At 35.8% G+C, this 19606-nt stretch overlaps 1 protein-coding gene across 1 annotated transcript in view; it reads left to right on the top strand.

Moving 5' to 3' along the window:
* Window positions 1-18475, top strand: part of LOC131848011 (zinc finger homeobox protein 3) — a 101345-nt gene extending 82870 nt beyond the window's left edge. Inside the window, exon 4 of the mRNA XM_059197748.1 lies at window positions 17577-18475. Coding sequence (XP_059053731.1) covers window positions 17577-18190 — 614 coding nt within the window. The 3' untranslated portion in view covers window positions 18191-18475. The remainder of the gene's footprint in view (window positions 1-17576) is intronic.
* The last annotated feature ends 1131 nt before the right edge of the window (window positions 18476-19606 follow it).

The following is a 19606-nucleotide window of genomic DNA, read 5'->3' as shown; positions in this document are numbered from 1 at the left end:
ATGTTTGAGGATTTCTTCAGTCACTGTACTCCGTTACCGTACCGTCAGGTATGGTCTCAACAGATCCATATTTAGAAGCACTGAAATCGCTTCACAAGAATAAATTTCTTACAAAGCATAAAAATGAATTTTAAAATCGATCAGCAATTGATAAACTTGAATAAATAAATATGAAATACATATATTTGAATTTTAAAGTCAAATTGAAAAGAATAAAATAATACTGATTAATAAGTTTCAGGAAAATGTTACGGCGAAATGATACGGAACCCTTCCAGTGAGGTACAAACAAGGGGTTCCGTTGGACGACATTGAGCCGCGACACAAACCTTGACCCAATGTTTGCAACTATTCATTGTATTTTGAGTATTTACTGCTCTATTCGCTCTTTATGCGCATTACATGTTAACATATAATTTCAAATCAGTACTAATGTATACAAAACATTGAAAACTTTATATTGAAACTAACATAATATACTTATAGGCATGTATAAAATATTGGCCATTTTGTATTATTAAAACCTGTCCACAAAGACAAAAGGTAACAGAGCACACAACACCAAACATGGCATATAACCAATGACGTAAATTGATTAGTCGCAATTATTTGTTAAAATAGAAAATAAATGTGCACAAAATATAGTCAATATGTTGTGCTCATTTTGTTTCTATTTTATTAATATATATACTTATGAACTAAATGTGGGAAGACAATTATGATTGTTGGTTTGATTAATCATAATGGTGATTAATATAGAACATTAATTAATGATTAGTTACATTTTACTATTATATGAAGGATGTGTTTTGATTCCATGTTATGTTACATTTGGGCACTATTGTTAACCCAAATTTTATAAATGATATAATTAATTTTATAAATATATTTTTTTTCTTAGGTAATTTTTATCCTGAAGCTTCCTCCATATGACTGTGATGGTCTATAATAGCGATAGTATTTTTTAGGAAAATGACTATAACAGTTATAAACATTATTATTTAACAAAAATAACGAGCTTTTTTACAAATATCTACATCAATTAAGGAATCCGATTTGCCAGACAGCGTCAAGTTTGATAACTATTACAATAGCAAAATATAAATTATATTGAAATGAGCCTCGTTACGAGAGTGCTCTCTCCCCTTTGCATATAATTGCATCTTTTTGTCTGAAAAATGTTCGCCCCGAGCACTGATTTACGCGTAGGTGCAATAATAACGCCGCCTCACAAAAATATTATTCAAACACACAAATGTTCGCTCGCACGAAAATATATCTTAACTTTAGTCGCACACGACTGTTTTCCGCTTGTTCTCTTAATAAGCAAACCATATTTACTGAAACGTTGAATAAAGAAACTGCTTGGGGAGGCTCACAACCCTCGTTTTTTTCGAAGCTTCTTTTCCTTAATTTATATAGAAATGTTTGGTCTCATCCGACGCCTTTGAAGTAACGAGCTATAGGAAAATTAAATTTATTTAAATTCTATTACTACAGTTCATTAAATAAATAACTATGTAGGTACCTATATATTGACTCGTGAAAGCTGTAGAATCATTATTCTAATAAAATAATTGCACCAAAATATAGTAGTAATGAAAAAGAGTGCATCTAAAATTATGTTACTTTACGCTAATGCATGCTAATTCAATTTTCTTATATTTTATCAAGAAAATATTTATATGACAATAGGTATGCAACAATATATAGAAAATACTTGTAGTCAATACTTAATGTCGTTTCCTATAAATATATCCACGAATACCTTTCTTATTAGGGAGAGATTTGGGCCTATATACTACAAAAGTATTTTACGTCCGGTATCAAATTGTAGACACCTCTATTGTGTACACAATAAAAACCAAAGTAACACAAAAAGTTCTAAAACTTTACACTTTGATTGCGTAGAAATCTTCATTTCCCGCGAAAATTTCGTGTGATGACTTTCTTTAGCGGGATCGTTATTAAAAATATATCCTCTGTTCCCCTCCAAAGAAAGTTGACTCATAATAAAGACCGGCATAATTTTTCCTTTTAAAACTTTTTGATTAGATAAAATAATGGGGAGACAGAGAGGGTGTAGGTAGAGGGTGCTCGCGGCGATCCGTCGATATCGGCTATTCTAATTGTTGTTTTCGCTGGCGATGTTTACATTACTTTCAGTAAAATAGACCTAACATTTTTTTCAACATCATGGTCAATAGAAAATACTCTCTAATTAATATCGCTCGAAGTTTCAAAATCGATAAACGGTGCCCTATTCACTGTACAACAAACGGGCCCCCGATGTACGGATTGAAATTGAAAAAACATCGACATTTGAATCTGACGTGTCGTTAAAGCCAGGCCCCTTCTGTCGAACCCATCACCTACTCTTATTGATTGATTTTAATTATCTCTATTTACTTTGTATCTTTGAGAATACAACAGTAGATAAACAACCTAGCATTATTTGCCGAATAAATTTGTTAACTTAAACTAAATGGATAATAGACATATGCAAAATTTCTGATCAATGTTACGTGGATGTGGATTTGAATAAAATTTGATACACGAATGGATATGACTTCTAAATTTAATTAATATTATATTACTTCACGCAGGATTTTTCCCAAATTAATTCATTTATATTAACTATCATGTTTCATAGATAGGTAAATTTATGGATTAGATGAAAATATTTCCTACTTTAATCCTACATCATATCTACAGATAATCTTTGTGACTAGAGATAGTACCTGTTCACATGTATTAATAGCAGATAGCTAGTTAAACTTCAAACGCTTACAAATTGTAAAGAAGAATGTATAAAAAGCTAAAATGTCGTCGAAACTGTGCGTCTTAAAAGCAACTAACACCAAACTTCAATTAGATTCTTCCGTCAAAAACCAAGTGCAGTACCACCCCAAAATATAAAATGTCAGACCGAGTCCGTTTTAGGGTTGTCCCCTGCTTTTTTTTCAATTTAAACCGTTTGACAAGCCGCGCGTCGAACGCAGCAATGGCATTTGCGATGCCATACAATACCAGTTTTCAATAAGATTGGTTACACTACACTAAGCAATGCAATCAATCAAAATTGCATCGGTCGATCGGCTCCGACGCACGCTCACCCTGCCCCCGCCTCTCCGACCAATATTTGCCCCTGCAAACATTATTTTAACAATTTACAGCACAAACAACGAATATACGTATAAATTGAAAATTCCATGATGCAGTTAGAAGACACTAATCTTGTTTTTATTGATTGCAGAAATTCTTAATCGTCGTAGAAATTAAAGCTGAACTAATAAAGCTGAGATAAATACTTGTAGCTTGCCAAACATGCTGACTATAAAATTAAAGTGAATTATGCGAAATACGCCAATGTTAATAAACATTGGCGTATTTCGCATAATTCAGAAGCTATCCATAATTTATTGTTCTGTTGTACTTTAATCTAAGGCCGTTTTATGAAAATATAATCAATAGCAATCAAGTGATATTGAATGCTTTGTCAACTTCACACAATAGCTATAAATTTTATAAGACAACACATGCCTTATCCTTCTGTCTACCAAGTCATTGTCAAGTCCAACAAGTTGCATTAGACTTAAACTTAATAATGATATTGAAATAAATTTATAAATTTATTTAATCTTAAGTTTTGTCTTGATATTTTCTAACCTATTCAACATAACTACAATTACAATTAAAAATCCGAGACGTCTGTAAAAACCGATGCAATTAATTACATTCTTGTTGAAGGAATCTACTATTAAAACAGAGCGTTTAAAATATCAAGCCAAGTGTACAATTGTTTTAATTTGAGTAAAAAGCTCGCACAAGTCCACAATCGAGCAAACGGCGCGTGAAATGTTCATAAAAAGCCGACAATTACACCATGTACCACCACCTTTAGCTTTAATGACGGCACTATCTTATCATTATAGTCGTGTAACACCCGCTGACAGCGCCTAGTAATTGTCAGTTTTAATAACTTGTTACAGTTCGTTGTTTTTATACTTAAATCACACGGTGGAAACATGTTAATCGGCCGATGGTTATCGCTGGTTATGTTAGATAGCTGTATACATAAATTATGAATTCGTTGCTATCAAAATAAATAGATCTTAATGACAATTAATTTTATTACGTATTTTATATTTTATTGATTGCGTAACATCACACGTATGGAAATAGATATAGACGTATAGAATAGATATACACTAGGTATATTGTGTATCTGTGCGAAAACAGACACACAATACAGTGTGGTATATACTTATAAAATACAGGTAATAACTATGAAAGTTGCAGTATCACACGTTTCTGTATATTCAAAATTAATGTTTACAAATCGGAATACAGAAACTTATACAGTATTATAAGTTTATTAGGTACTAATTGTGAAGCACTGCCTACAGTTGGTAGTTTTAAACCCTTGCATACTTACCTACTTGTTTATGGAATTTCATTTCTTAGCAATTATTAATATACTTTCTGTATTTTCTTTACTTTAAAAGTATCTATTTAATTAGGTACATACAAACTAAACATTACAAATTACTGTATTTAAAATAATTTCCCTGTATTTCCTATTAACGTCAAAAAACTTTACAACACATAATAAATTTATAAATACATCTACGGCTGATAAATGTAGCTTGTAAAAACATACACTGAGTCGAGTAAAAAAAAGTGTAAAAGAAACACGGGGAAGGTCTCATTAATACTAATATAATTGGTAAGCTGTAATTTTACCCGTTTCAAACAACAAATTAATGAATTATAAATGTATGAGGAACGCCCCCGCGCGTGTACGAGAACTGCTTCATTTGTCTTTCTAACAAGCGTTCAGTTTATACATTTTTACTCGCTCATACTAAACTTCTTCCCTAATTACAGTTTATGACATCAACCGGTATAATTTTCATTTCTATTAAACAAAAGAATATCACTTTCTTTTTTATTAAAAGTCAAATTCAAAGAGGACGCACACTGACCTACGCCAACTTTCCCATGAGTTTTCCGAAACCCTCCAGCGCTGTTTATTAATTGCACTTCCCTAACGAAGCGGCGGTTAACCCTGCAAACACTGACATGCAAATTAACCCTTTCTCCGGCGTCTGTTTGCGCAGTTTACACCGCTTTATTGAATTAAAGCGAACTTTAATAATGTCGGAAGGGTTGGAGGGATGATACTTTATTTGTAAGAAGATTCCGGAGGTTTCTGTTAATTAATGACTTAACCCTCGGGGCGCTCTGTCATTACCTACTGAGGTTTGTTGTTTAATTATTATAGATGAATTTAGGGTTGCGGGTCACAGTGTTAATGGGGTTAAATCTCTTTGAATTGTAACAGTGATATAATTATTAATAATTGCTGGTAATGATTTCATTCAGATATACAAATTTATGAGATATCTTAATTTCGATTTATGACTTTATTTAAATAACATATATAATGTCTAATTAGTGATTAATAGATAGGTAAGTATTTGGTGTAGAGATAAATTCGTTATGTAAAACAAATAATAGAAGCTAAAGAATAATTAGAAAGAATTTCGAAAGATTCTCGTAATAATATTTATTGATCGTCGCAATATAATTACATATTATGTACATTTTTAATGTATTTTTTATACAAATATGTTTTAAATCTTTAATGACATATATGTAACTCATGACGTATATAGTAAAGCACTATTTATAAAATTAAAACCTCATAATAATTCACGACCAACAGCAGTAACGCAGCAGTAACCTTTAGACTACCATCAAAACCGAAAAGGACAGACGCGCAGATCAGGTACCAAATCGTATCGTCTACAGACGCTTTAACAAAACCGTTTATGCAAGAGTATTCGAATTTCCCTCGCAAACTTCAAACCCGTAGACAACAAGGTCTCCCCTTCCCGGGAAACTTCAAAAAGCCAAAGTTACTAAACAGGAAAATGTGCCGGCTTAAATGAGGATCCTCCCTGCATTAATTGCTTGATCGCCCCAACTCGGCGTTAATTGGGGTAGATCTGACCACTTAAACCCCAAGTCGGCAACTCTCGACAACTGAGGACAAGTTTGAACGGGCGTAATTACAAGGAGCGCTGTTTAATTGCTTCAACGCTTGGACACCGGGAATTAATTACGCTTTAAGCTTGTTTCACTTGGGGTGAACGTTGAATTTGATAATTTGATTTGGTAGATGAGAAAATATTTGCAATTTTGATGCGATTATTTTTGTTATATTAAATAGAATTTTATAAAGTTTTTACAAAACTCCTTTATAGCATTAGTTATTCAAATACAATATTAACAATATGTTAAATATGTATAATATTATATATGTGTAGGTAGTTTAAAAAGAGAACCAAGATTGCGACTAAGACATTAGAAGAAAAAGGTATGTAACTTTGGATTTTGATGTCGAAAATCCAATGTATTGTTTTTACCGAAACTTATAAATAAATAAAAATTACATACTATTCGTTATATTTTTTTTATATAATGACATTGTAACGAGGAGTATTTTCACGTGAAAACTGATGAAGAAACTAGGATTATTATTAAATATGGGTCGATATATAGACCGAGGAGAGCAAAAAATATTCCATGCAATAATCCCCAATGGGATAAAAATAATAATTAATTTTCTGAATATTTCTAATACGTCACTGATTAGTATTGAAATAAATTTATTTACTTGCGAAATATGGTAGGTACAGAAGGTAAGTTTACAGTAACGAAATATATATTAATCAGGAATATTTACCATAACCGCCATGAAAATTATAAGAAAAAAATATTTTTCATCAAATACTCTTGAACACTGTAAAAATTATTAAGCAATAGCCTATTTTTGAGTTTGCCATTAAATGAGATGTCAGCTCTAATTTTAATTTCTTGAAGTAGTCGTGATGTTCCTTTATAAATATATAAACACCTTAAACATACATAGGGCAATTTTTTCTGGAAGAGGTATTATAAATATAGATGTTTTACTTATTGTCGTCGTTTGATGTATCAGCAATACATACAGTCCTAATATATAGGCGCACGAAGTCTCGAGCTCGAGTCTCCACTAGTCTAAATAATATGAGGAAATATACACCGTCCCGTTTTGTAATCCTACATTATGCTAATTGGAGTAGGATGCTACTAGTGTCACGCGAGTGTACACGTACGTACCTACTACTTGGTGCCACATGGCAGATGGAGATAACTGTCGCGATTTAGGTCACCCAGTCTGAACGTCGTTAAGTGGGTTACTGATTAACTACGACTCACGAACGGAAACTGAGTTCGATCCTATATACACATAAATACCCAAAACTATTGACAATGGTATTGATGAAGACTATTTTATATAATAAATAATAAATTTCATTTCATTACTAAATACATAATATAACATTAAAGAATAACTTCTTATAGAAAAATACTAAAATTTCAGTGTAATAGTATTATAAAATTTTACTCGAATGGTAAATAAACTGAAGGCTTACCTAGTAATTGGCAACCAATGCCTATATTGACATAATCACGGATATCTTGTCGTCACGTGACGCACATAGTACCCCGTTACCCCTCATGGTTATCGTTTCGGAGAACTAAGTTTACTGCAAACTATCTACTAATACTAATATATACTATACTATATATATACTATATACTAATCCAAAACACAATATTCTAAAACTTGCTGTTGAAGAGATGCAAATGTGATAAGTTAGTTAAGCAATAATAAAGTTAGTTAAGCAGAGAACTTGGTACAAAATCCAGCTAAATATAATAGTATAGTTATATACTGTTAAAAACAAAATAAACTAATGAGCTACCATAAATGTTTATATAAATTTTAATATCTAACCTTGGACTCCGATCTAGGTAAACACCATAATATAAGTATACATTTCAAGTTGATGTTTAACTATTTGACATTACAATGTTATTTCATTATGCATGTCGTAGACTTTACCAACATGTAAACTTTATACTTAAGTATAACAGAATTACAGATATAACATTCTTATTTTTGATACACGTGATGGTAAAGTATACAAATATGTTTGTATTGTTTTACTTATGTGTATGAGGTTTAATGTATATCATACATATGTAAAAGAAGTCAGTGATAGAAAGAAAACTAAAACACATTATTCTAGGATCTGTCCATTGAAAAATATTGTTGTACTAAAATATATAGGGAATGCACGCAAAATACTATAGATTTCAAATCAATAAGTAGGTACATATTTAATTACAGAGTAATATATTTTCACTCAGAGTCTACGAGATAACCTTTGGCAAAACGAGGAAATTAAATTAAGGAAAGATGCAACGGCTAACAAGTCTCGATTACAAATTAAACAAACCGAGTGTCAGTGGCCGCCGGTGATTTAAGGAAATGACAGAGAATCTAATTACACAGATACTTTTCCATATCTGCTCTTTAATTGAGAACTTTAGCCTGAGAACAACCCTCGAAGCCTGTCCCCCTATCCCTCCCACTCATCTACTCCACTGTTTGCGTTCCCCGCAATCACGCCTCCGCGTCAATTACATTTTTTAACATTTTTTAATTTCGTTCGCACTTTTAATTTTCTTCGGGCGCCTTTTCTTTTATGAGCTACTTTTTTCTACTTCCATCCGAGCGAGCGGCCCGAACCGCCGATATTTCTCACCGCCATTATACGCCCCGTAATGAGATTTTCTTTCATTATGTTTAATCTCCCGATTAATTCAAATGTTAATCTTGCCTTTTCACGTAGCTTTTTATGGACGAAACGTTACCGTAGCGAAACTGTGAGGTGTCGCAATCTAACACGGATTTCAGGCGCGACATTTAAAAATAATTAGTAAACGTGACTTTTCTGGGATGCCCTTTGGGAGAGATTGGGCGGGGCGATTAGATCGTCAATAATTTAATTCGCAACAAATTCAAAACGCCGGTCGGCCCCCAAGATAGGTGCTTCGGAACGTGTCCGGCACGCCAATGGCGAGTCTAGGAATCGGCAAATTGAAAACACCTCCGGCGCGGCTGTAAACACGTCACGTGATTTAGGTTTTAATCAAGTAGGGACGCACCGGTCCGCCGTAATTGTGACAAATCCTCTGTTTGTCCGAAGGAACTTTTAACTCGGCGGCGGAACGGGGCCGTAACGGCTCTTCGCACGTGCCCGACCGGGGGAGAAGCTTTTTTGTCGACACATGTGCTCCCTCCGCCTCGGGTCTTGATTAATTTTTAATATTTTTTCTTCCAGTTCACGTACGCAATTTTCACTTTACCGCTTATACAGCGCTGTTTTGTTCGTTTCTGATGGAACTGTGACGTCACGTCCGTAGAAAATCTATTGGCATTGTGAGGTGTGTTACGTAGACCGGAGTTGCATCATTTGGTGTCTATAAACTTTTTATCAGATCACTCATGCGTGTCGGTCGTTAAACGTTTATTTCGCCCGCGCTACACCTACGTGCCTCATTAGCGAATTAGCAAGGCTTGCAATTGTCGCACTTAACGCCGGTAATAAACTCCTTGAATATAAGAACTTGTAGATGCGACATGGTATAGCATTAACCATTAATTAAAACTTTGATTAGGTACGTATATGGGATACATGCAAATTTAGGAAGTAGGTAACTATTATATTTTTACGGGAACTGAATGACGGTTTTAAAAATAATTACAATACTTATTGCTACAGACATTATAGTTGAGAAAACACATATTCTGTGATTCATTATCATATAGATATTTCATGTTTAAGTAGTTTACAATGGTCAGTTAGGCTTGCTAATAAGGAATGGCAGGCACTTAGATGTACGAGATGTGACCGGTCTACACGAATGCAAACGCATTTGGCTTTGTAGCAGTAATCTGACGCAATTATCGCGTGGCGCATATCCCGATTAGAGCGACGCGACGACAATTAGGTCGGCGGACATACGCGTTAACCTGAGCAATGAGGATACGCCTAAACACCGCTCGTTCTGCCAAAACGACGATGTGCTCTTATTAAGATTCCTCAAGTTTAATGGAAAAAAACCTCTAACTAAAATGAATGGTCAGCGCACGTAGCTATTCCCCTATTTATAAATCACATCCGCCACTCTTTGTAGATTCACCTACGTAACCCACCCTCCGACTTCCAGTCGAGTTCAAAGAGTGCCGTCCGCGGGGCAATGTCCAAATTATAAATTCGCATTAGATCGGCCGCGCACGGTTCGTTTACCATTTCATTTTGGTTCAATATCGCCACTCTACTTTGTTCCACACACTCCCTTCCGTCAACCTCCCCCCCCCCCCCCTCTACACCACCTTAAGACGCCGGGAAATATCTGCGTTTTAAGCTATATTTCTTTCATCCCTCATTTTTGCAGTTCGTAGCAATCTGAAATCCAACACGTCCCCCGCAGGGGTCTCCCACCTTCTCGGGGTGGCAGCCCCCTATTCTTGTACCCGGATAAAAAAAGCGATATCTATTTATAAAATGTACGTACGCATGTGTGGACGCGAGATTAGCGTATGTGTGAGTGTCGGCGAGATGTGTGCGTCGCCCGCTCATTTGCAAACCGTCTCCTGAGATAACGTCCTCCAGTTGGTTATCCCGCTCTTATTGCCTCTTTCTTTCCTTGATTGCTATGTGTGTGGAAAAGTTTCGAGCTCACTCACTGATGGAAATTGATTTTGTCACGGAAACGAAAAAGTTATAATGCGACTTATTTTCCAAGTGCGTCATTGTTAAGTCCTCCAATAATCTGAGAAGCAAGAGCAAAATACACTTACAGTGTTGTTTCTCGGAGTTTAATTTTCTATTTTCTTTCATAACATTGTTTAAAAATTAAAAAGTAATCTCAAGTGAGAGCGTGGTGGGATGGAAACTATTCTAAATAAATAATCAGAGGTTGGCGGCACGGTCGCCTCGGTGCGGAGGCGGCGGCGACGGCTGCCTCGAGCGGCGCGGAGACGGCAGCGGGAGCGGTGCAAGCCACGTCGTCGGCACTCACGTATGAACGTAATTATAAAAATTGAAGGCAACTCGAGGCCCACTCCTTGGGTCCTCTCCCTCGCTCCCGCGGCGTCGTGCATTTTTTCGTACATATTAAACTCCCCGCCCGCCGCCCGCGCGTTTCTCCCCGCGACTCCTCTTTTTAATCGATTTTCCCGACACAAGGGGTGAGTCCTCTGGGGTGAATGTAATTTTTTATGCGTTTTTTTCCGTCAAGGAGACCGTCGCCGGAGGTGCCATTACGCCACGGCTTGTTGAGAATATTTTAATTATACGGCATTAGCGCGTTTTATGATAGCACTCCCGTCCGAATTTATAAACGATGGAGAGCTAAAGTAATTAAATATTTGAATGCGGTGAGATTTCCGCAGGGAGAAGCCGGCATAATGGAGGTGGCAACCGGCGCGTTAACATGATGGATCTGAAGTTCGATGAAATTATTGGTTAATGGCCGATAGAATTGCTTTGGCAACAATATTTTTCCTCTTTATTCCTCAAATTAATGCTTTATTGCATTGGGTGTTAACTAAGTATGGCAGATTTCATGCAATTTAGATTCGACCGCGAATCTCGAGTAGACGTCACGTTTGTATGTATTCGACGATTTATATATGTACACTATTTAATCCTTTTTCAGTAAACCAATTGATATAGGTGTTATAATGATACAGATACTATAATTATCAAAAATCTGCCCAATTTAAGTCAAAATGCAATAGAACTTTTATAAATACAGTGGTTGAAAATTAATTTTAAATTAACATCTACACAATAACTCGTCTTTGTAAACAAACAATAATCGTCTAAACAAACAAGAATATGAGGTATACAAATAAGTATATACCTACATAAACTTTACAAAAACTATCAACTACAAGGTATCATCACAATTGTTTTTTCTGGATCAGATAACTAAAAGAACTGAAAATAATAAGTGTTTTCAAGACCTCCACCCAATAAGTCCACCCAAGCCCTGATTGATGGCGTTGCATCCCCAACAAGAGCCATTATCGTTTTACAATGCGTGACTCGGTTTACTGAGATAAAAAATGACTTCGAACATTGTCTTCAAGTAATATCAATTTTCGTTAGTGTACTGTTTGACTGACATGTTCTCTTTATGCTATTTTTGCTAAAATAACTCTCTTTATATATATACATACCCAAATATAATTTGTAAAGGGTCGTTTGCGTGGGTACCTTTGTCTCACCTATTCTAACAGCCAAGCAGCTTTATAAGCTATGTCGATTGTAGGATGAAATTACACCGTGAAATTACAAAATAAAAAGCAGATATCTTAACTCTCCGAAATGAGTAGGTACCACTGGAGTCACATGATAACGTGATGTTGGTCCTGCTGGTCAGGTAGACGTCAGTTTGTTTTCGTATCACTTACATCTTATTAATATTATAAACGCGAAAATTTGTGAGTATGGATGGATGTTTGTTACTCTTTCACGCAAAAACTACTGAACGGATAATGTTGAAACTTTACAGTAATACATCTTATACATCAGAATAACATGTAGTCTATAGATTACATGCGGGTGAAACCGCGACCACAGCTAGTATAAAATAATATAAAGTTATAGTCCATAGATACAACAAATTATTCTCTGTATTCCAGATTATCTGTGTTCCAAAATTTAAATTAGAATTAGTATTACCAACACATATTGATTTATTAAACCGTTAATACGTAAACATATGCAACATATTATGTCGTGTATGTTAATAACATGACATAATTCGATTACTGTTGTAAGCGTGCGAACAAAGCCGATTGACGTGTTTACGCGCGTATGACCTGCAACAGAAAACTGACTTGGAGTCAGTTTCTATTTGTGTCTGTAAAAATCTATACTTAAGATTATAAAGCAAATGTCTATCTCTCTGTTTGTATACTTTTCATAGCTAAACGGCTAAATAGATCTTAATAAAATTTAACAATAAAATAGATTGTATCACAAGGACGAACATCGGCTATCTCTTATCTCAAATATTAATCTGGTACGAGTTGAATTAGGGAATGAAAGTTTCTACTGACGAAGTCGCAAGTAACAAGTAGTATATAATATCGCATACTTAATACAATAAGTCAAAAATTACTACTTTTTACAACTAGTCCTTTAAATTAAAACATTCGAGTCCAATATTCCGTAATGTATTATTTAGTACCAATTTTAGAGTTTGAATTTTGAATGCATTATTGTTTTAAGGCCGCGATATATTACCTACCTTTGCAGTTAATTTAACTATCAATAGTTTTTATGTCAAATATTACCTATATATATATATATATATATATATATATACAAGTATTATAAACAAGTATTTATTAATGTATAAAATTTTCAATTTTCACCAAAACAATTTTTAATAAATTCGAAATAGTCTTCGAATAGTCAACTCATTCAGATATATTTATTTATACTCTTTATTGCACCAATTACAGAACTAAAAAAACACAATTATAATATACTATACCTTACCATAAACACACATTCCCTTACATTTTCTTACTATACTTTGTATTTTCTGTATCTAATTCTCATATCAATAAACGTTACTGTGGACATTTTGTAGCAACAACAATCTAAAACCAGATTCAACCATTTAGGAAGTTAAAGCCATCTCCATTTCCTTATACGAGCACGTCATCCGAAGCCCCGTTAGGCTAATTGCAGACTAACAGACACTGATGAGACGGATGTACGTCCCAGCTGTCTCCAACTGTCCCGCAGTCCCGGATTGTCCCGAGTTGTCCGGACGATGGGACGTTGGTGGAATACGCAACCCGATAATGCACTTTAGGAAGATGGAAACCGTGATAGAAATTGTATGGAAATTGCACATCAAACAAGGAAAGAAGGCTCCTGAATAGGTACATATTATTTAGAATAATTTATGCACATGAGCGTTTTGTATTTCAAATAACGCATTTCATTTGGATATTCGAATATTAATTTCATTTTTATTATATTTCGAGAACAAGGTAATGGTTCATAGCTGTACCCGTTCATAGCTATTACCGTGACATCGTCTGTTTTTGCTTTTGGATTTAAATGATATCCAATGTTCTTTCTAATAAATTATATCCTCCATTCAATCAAACCATTTAAATTTACACGGTTATAAATATAAAAAATCCTTCTTCATCAGTATACGTATATTAAAACATGCACCAATTATCCATTTTTGGCACTTAAATTGATGTCAAATCAATTGCCTGGACATCAGACATGCTTTATTGTCTGAAACATTCATTCTTATTAGAACAAAGATTTTAATCTCAATACAGATTCAAACTCAATAAAGGTCCAATTGAAAACAGAAGAAAACCTATAAAGCAACAAACTGCAAAAGGATGTAAAAGTGGGACCACCTTTAGAATACAAGAAATAACAATCGCGTTAGTACTACCGGGACATCAAATAGACATAAGCACCTCTTAAGGCCTGGCCGAGTTGCGAAGTCAGATCGGCGATCTAGTTTAATTACCATCCATCACGCAGTGTCCCAGACATGTATCGTTCGATCTTGCATCTCGCCCTTAACTACCTACCGAATACGGAGCAATTGATGCGACTAATAAAAGTCGCTTTCCAGTTTACGCTAAACGAAGCACTTGATTGAAAGCCAGTCTTTTAATTGTATTCATATGTATACATATATATGTTATATTTATATCACCAGAAAAGTATTATGTTTCCATAGTATAAAAGTTCCATAGGCTACGGTAACAATTTACTATCAGATAAGCCGTATGATTGTTTGCCACCATCGTATTAAAAAAAATCTGTACAATAATGATACTAAAATTCAACAAACTTTCGCTTCTTTTATAGTCATTGACGAATTCGAAGGTAAATTAAAACGGATTGAAGCTTAATTAAATTTAGCCTGAAGATAGATTGTAGCACAAGAACGGATATCATTTTATGTTATTTATATCGGTAAAATCAGACGAAATAGAAGAAAACCATTAGTTGCATGGTGTTAGTTATATAAATGCAGCCTTATATTTAAAAAAATGTTGGAGCATAATTTATAATAATCTAAAAATTATGAGTTTTAATTAAATTCAAATGTAATCGATTATATTACAAGAAAAATAATTATAAGATATAAAAGGTGACATTAAACCTATAACAGCATGTTTACGGAAAATCTGCAAGTGATACTAATGCATCTCATTAGCAAAAGGAAATTAGTACTTATTCTACACATTATGGAAACCTGCATGCGAATTAGTGTTTTTGTGACAGTAACGGCAGCAATCAGCAAATTCTATCTGGCTACTCCATATAGACTTATAGTTGTGATCTAATATTTAAATACAATGCGATTGCTGCGATGCTTAAAAAATTTAACTAATTACTTCAGTATTTTTGTCAAATTCTTTATTTTAGAGAACTTATTGAAGCTCATTCCACTGAAGAAATAAAAGTTTGCGGATAAAAATTACTGAGATAGACAAATTTAAAAATATTAAAGTTGTATCTATTTATCATATTCTATGTAATAATCATAAAAGCAAAATTTATAATTGGAGTATATAAGAATAAATAAGTATTCTAATTGGAAAATAGAATTGACAAATTTTCTAATTGCAAAATATGAAAAATATCTTTTTTTTAAATTGTAGTGTATAAAATGCGTTAATTCTGTTACACGTCTAGTCTAATAATAGCTTACTTAATGAGATGTAAATGAGCGAAGAAATAGCCGACTCAGTTCGCGTTATAATAACGCGTAACGACCTACAAGTCCGGATTAAGAAGCCCTTTGACTTAAACCTGACCATTGCACGAAATGACCGACCGAGACGACAGACTATCTATGCAATATAGACTTTAAAGAATAAATGTAAAGGTTGACTTTAAAATGTTTAATTAGAGCTGGTAGGTGCCATGTGTGGCCATGTTAACAGCACAATAGTGTGGCTATTTTGAAACTAATTGGCAGAAAGGGTTGCGAATTAACGTCAGGGCCGTGTAGCGACCGGCTTTGTGCTTCCGACGCAACGCCTGATAAAATTAAATACTTTATGGTTTTTAATTACATAAATCATATATAATATGTGATTGAAAGATTTATAGTAATAGACAATTTACGTGGATTGGATTATTAATTTTATTACGAATGGAAAATTCATAATTAGGTGTGTATAATTTGTTTCTGTTTGGTAAAAGAGTCAGGTACTTTGACGATGTACTAAGGTTATTTTTGATGATTCCCAATTTACGAAATTTTCTAACAATGGCTAAATTCTATTTTTATACAATATTTATCACGAATTGAAAAAGACGATATTATTTATTCCTTTAAACTTTACCGTAAGTTTCATAGACTACTTTCCAATCTTACCACATTTGGTCTTCATTCCACATTTAGACGTGTCTACATTAGCATGTTGGTTGGAACATGACATGCAGCTCATTAGACATACACGACCAAGTAATCATATCTATTGTTTACAAATTAACACTGATAGAAAAGAAAGCTTTGCTTTGACATTTTTCAGATTGCTAATCCCTTGTGGATTATGTTTCAAAATAGTCATTCAAATTGCTTGCTGGACTTTTCTCTATTGTCCAGTTATTAGAACTTTTCCCGATTCTTTTTATTATCATTAGACGTGCATAATGATGGTGATAGTAGGCTTAGTAATACATGGCTATAGTTACCTATGAACACTTACAAATGTATAGGAGGCTGCTAGTACTCGTAATACATCATACCTAATGTAATTCAATTAGGTGCTCATTCTGTTATATTACTTAAGATGAAACTTATAAATAATGAAATATCTATTAAAGGTATAATGTAGTTGTTTACAAACATTGGGCATTTTAAAATAATTGTAATCTGCAATGTCAACCGGCTTCATTATTCTTTCAGTTTTGTGCTGAGTTCTGCGTTGAAACGATACTCTCAGACCAATCCCGATATAAAACTCGCGACGGCGACTCGAAACCTATGTATTATGCATTCGTGAATATAAGGCGCATAAAACAGCGTCCGAATCAATTACAGAGGCGGGTCGGGCTCGTTAGAAACGCATCACGCATGTACAATCGCCTTGCGGTAAGGTAAACAGCATTTATCTGGTGCTAAGCTATGCTGGAACAATGGAATACCCAATTTGGGAACCATGGTTCGAACTTCCCTAAGATCAAACGAGATTATATATTACGTTGAAATGGGCAGGGATAATAACAGACGTTCTTTGAGCTATCAACGATACAGTTTACCGTTTCGAAGTCGTAACATTTTCGAGTTGCAACTGCAAGGACAAAGTTGAAAATACGTAGTGAAAGAGCCTGAAGGTCAGTTCACGGTTCTAGCGCGACCCTCGCTCTAAGTGGATTAACCCCTTTACAGTCTTGAGCGTAGTACAATTTGCATCTTTTATACTTTATTGATATTCACAAATGTTTACATAAGCAAATTGTACATATTCACCATATTTTCTACTAATAAGAAATATAACAGTTAGATTATCAATTTTAGATCCCTTCTTAAAATTTAAGGAGTAGAAGTATTTACTTTTTATTAAACTATTTTATTCTTTGTTACAGGTGGTAATCCCAACGCACTGCAACCACAGCCACAAGGTCTCATAGTAGAGACAGGCAATGGCGCCAGTGTCTTACAACTACCAGCAACAACTCTGGAACAAATTCGGCACATCGCTGCTGACCCTGGCGCTTCAACTCTACGCTTACCACCGCCAGCTACTGAACCGCCTGTTGGCGCCCGCGAGCTCGACTTCGATTTATGCTACGTCTGCAAGCACTGTAAAGTAGCATTCCCTTCACCGACCCCGCTACAGGCGCATCAGGCCCGCTCCTGCTATGCGGGCCGGGAGGCAGCACGAGGCGTCATACGTGTCGTCCAACCGGCGCTCGAGTGCCGTTCATGTCCTGGCGAACGATTTCGCACAGCCGTCGAATTTCGTCGCCACGCGGACACGGAGGCTCACCTCCGAAACGCCGTGCCACCACCACCTATTTCGACGCAGCCAGAACCTCTCACTCACGAGATGGAAGACGTCGTCAACCAAATAACGTTGCTGGCCGCTCGCGCTGCGCAGGACGCTGCTTCACCAAAGGACCCGAACGCCAACTTCTGTGCACCCGGGCCCCGCTTTCCACCACCGGGCGAGCTACCCCTCGCCAGCGCCGGCCACTAATCCTACACAGACGAAATGTATAGTTACTACTATTAGAGCCCCTCGCTCTCTCCGTTGTCCGACAACGCAGCAGTTCACTATTAGCTCTTAATGCTTCTTTTCGTTGATGAATGTAGCCGCAGAAGCGGTACTTTCCTAGTTATACATTTAAAGCTTGTAGTCGTTTAAGTATAGGTTAATTGGGAGTCGACCGTTGTTGTCCCGTTTTTATAATAATCTCGTAGAAGCCGCGGCGCCCGCGCCCTGCGCTAGTTCCTGAAGGTATTCGTAGTCGAGTCCGTGTTCCTGCCGGTCGGCTCCCGCGCCGCGCGCCGCACACTGGGAGGCGGCGGCGGCGAGCGCCGGCGCGGCCGCGCTGCCTCGCCGCACTTCATATCATACGTTAGACAGGTTTTATTATATACGTTTATCGTTGCGGTGACACGTGGTCAGCGGCTGCGCCGACGCCGCGCAATTCTTTACCATCAACTCCCAGGAAAGCAAGTTCCTATCTTTATGGCATATAATATTATCGATATTGATAATTACGATTTAATTATTGTTTAAAGCTATGTAATACATACATATAATCGTTCTAATTTTAGGCATAGATACGTTCTCGTAAGAAGTTCCTGACGCATCGTAAATGTATGAAGATATATATAGTGATATACGTATATGATTTTTTTAAACATGAAGCGAAGTTAGGTACGTATGTTAGGCAGTAGAGCGGTCGTCTTCTCTAGCGGGTTCCGTCGCTCAGATCTGAACAGCGTCAAAACGAACCGAACAGAAAAGCGCAACGTGCTCGTACACTACCTGACTTATCGTTCGCTGGCACTGAATGACGATGTCGTCGTTCTACAAAGTTATGTACGCCTAGTACTGTAGTTTCGCCGCGATCACCAGTTGTATTAGCCGGTGCGTGGGCGTACGGCGAGCGGAGTTACCGCACGGTACTCCACACAGCATCGCCCGTGGAGATGCGACGACACCGCGTAGGCTTATTGGTAACAGTTAATTATAATAATTATTATCGTAGCAAACTTTTCCAAAACGAACGAACTCGAAACTCGGGCTGCGCGCCAGCGCTCAGCCTACCTCGCATACAAGTGAGTTTATTTTGGAACTAAGTGTGATTCTTGAATTTTTATTGATATTGTAATGATTATTAGTAGTGGCGTAAGTGAGTCCAAAGGCATGGAGGTACATGCAGCGCGGCGGCAGCGCGGCGTGCGCCCGACACGACGCGACGCGACTCTGCGTTTGCCCCTCTCGCATGTATATTCATTACTTTATCGTGTGCGTGGAGTCCCTTATATTTTCGATGGCACAGATCACGTTATTTATAATATTTTACATATTTACATTTTATCTAGCGGAGTGTACTACAATATTTTATCTACGAGTGAATCCTACTACAAAATTGAGTTTGTT

The sequence above is a fragment of the Achroia grisella genome, unplaced genomic scaffold, assembly GCF_030625045.1.
Source record: "Achroia grisella isolate CSIRO2021 unplaced genomic scaffold, CSIRO_AGI_Agris_v1 utg546, whole genome shotgun sequence".
NCBI lineage: Eukaryota > Metazoa > Arthropoda > Insecta > Lepidoptera > Pyralidae > Achroia > Achroia grisella.
The sequence above is the reverse complement of the archived record's forward strand: the minus strand, read 5'-3'. Positions and strand labels throughout refer to the sequence as shown.